This window comes from Macrobrachium nipponense, chromosome 5, assembly GCF_015104395.2.
Source record: "Macrobrachium nipponense isolate FS-2020 chromosome 5, ASM1510439v2, whole genome shotgun sequence".
NCBI lineage: Eukaryota > Metazoa > Arthropoda > Malacostraca > Decapoda > Palaemonidae > Macrobrachium > Macrobrachium nipponense.
Window position 1 is genome coordinate 144,041,083 of NC_061107.1, and position 1,659 is coordinate 144,042,741.

Genomic DNA, 1,659 nt, shown 5'->3' on the forward strand with positions numbered 1-1,659 from the left:
GTGTACTTTGCACTTCCTAGTTCAGGAGGATTATATGTGTTTCTGGTCATGAAGGTTGCTTGCAGAACCTTTAAAAACAATAAAACTTCGTAAAAGAAGTCTTCGGTCAAAACCAAGTTAAAAGACGTAGTTGCTTTAGTAATAGATGAGGGTAAAAGAAAAGTTGATTAAATGAATAACTCAGTTAGAAAAAATACGTTTTATCTCAAAAGATCATATTTCCCTAAACATATTCGCACAGACTTCTCCACAGTGAAGCCAAAACCGTCATGCAATCAAAGTCTCACTTCCACAACAATATCAATTACCATAAGATTCATTATATCCCCTGTTGTAGATACACACGTCAAGAACTACTGGCAGCGGGCTTCAAGAATTTTGAGTTATGGATCATTCATTGATATATTTAAAGATTTGGCATGTTAACATTTTCTTTTAAGCTTAACGGATTTTGTACGTTTTGAACTGAATTTCTGCACAAGTTAGTCTTTGTTATCACAGCAATTAAATTCAAAATCTGCATTGCAAGTTTCTTTTCATTTTTCTGTCCTGTTTTGCTGAGAAAAGCTTGAGTGTTCTTGGAAACTGCTTGTTTTTATAAAGTTTTAAATGGCCTAAGAACATAATTGTCATGAGAAGAGTTCATTTTTTCCTGTTGGAAGTCAAAAAGACTTATTTTTTTAGTCATTCTGCATAGAGATTATTGAACATACCACAGTAAGTATTTCTAGGATTGGCATGATTATTGTCTGAGGAAAGCATAGCACTCATTCAACCTTTCATCTTCTTGCAGGGCGACTCAGGAGGACCACTAGTCATCCAGAGAGCGGATGGAAAATGGTATTTAGCTGGCGTCATATCTTGGGGGATAGGCTGTGCTCTGCCTAACCAGCCAGGAGTTATACCCGAATATCTGAATTCCGAGAGTGGATTGAGAAGATCATTGTCTTCTAAAAAATTTTAAAAACTATTTATTATCGCTCTTACTGTATAATTCGTTGTATCTGTTTTGTTGTTACTGATAATCGTTGTTGATTTTGCTACTTATCACTTTTTATCGTTGTTATCTATCATCTTGAATGTATGTGAGTAGGATTTGTGTAAAGTATTTTATCGAAACGGGGAAACAGAGATTTTTACGGAAGATTTGAGAGGTCCAGAATGGAAGACAGACAGTTCTTTATATTTCACCGGGAAATATGTTGACTCAAGAAAAGTATATTTCCTTTAACTGTCAAAGGAATAGTGGAAAGTGATATATGGCTATGTTTCTACTTTCTTCTTTGTTGTTATATTTTTAATATTTATAGTAACTGAACTACCGGCATCCAGTATCGATGTTATAACCATCAGGCATTATTTTCCCGATACCATAAGTATCACTTATGGCACATTCCTTCAGGCAGTGTATGTTCTATATACGCCCTACACATCATTCACATCATCGTCATCATTATCATCTTCATTCTCCTTAGATATTGGCTTCACCATCACATCATATCCATTTTCATATTTAATTTCACTATTGTTTTGTAACTGCTACAGACATCGGAAGGTGTCTCTCGACGCATATCTCATTCTCATGACAACTTTTAAGGTTTCTGGATCAGGCTGCTCAGGTTATACAGTTTTTTTTGTACTTAGAGAGTTATTGTGAAA

General features: G+C 34.9%; 1 protein-coding gene across 1 annotated transcript in view; it reads left to right on the forward strand.

Annotated features, from left to right (window-relative positions):
- Positions 1 to 1,319, forward strand: part of LOC135215700 (serine proteinase stubble-like) — a 52,156-nt gene extending 50,837 nt beyond the window's left edge. The window contains 2 exon segments of the mRNA XM_064250656.1: positions 794 to 896; positions 899 to 1,319. Of these exon segments, the coding sequence (XP_064106726.1) occupies positions 794 to 896; positions 899 to 954 (159 nt within the window). The 3' untranslated portion in view covers positions 955 to 1,319.
- The last annotated feature ends 340 nt before the right edge of the window (positions 1,320 to 1,659 follow it).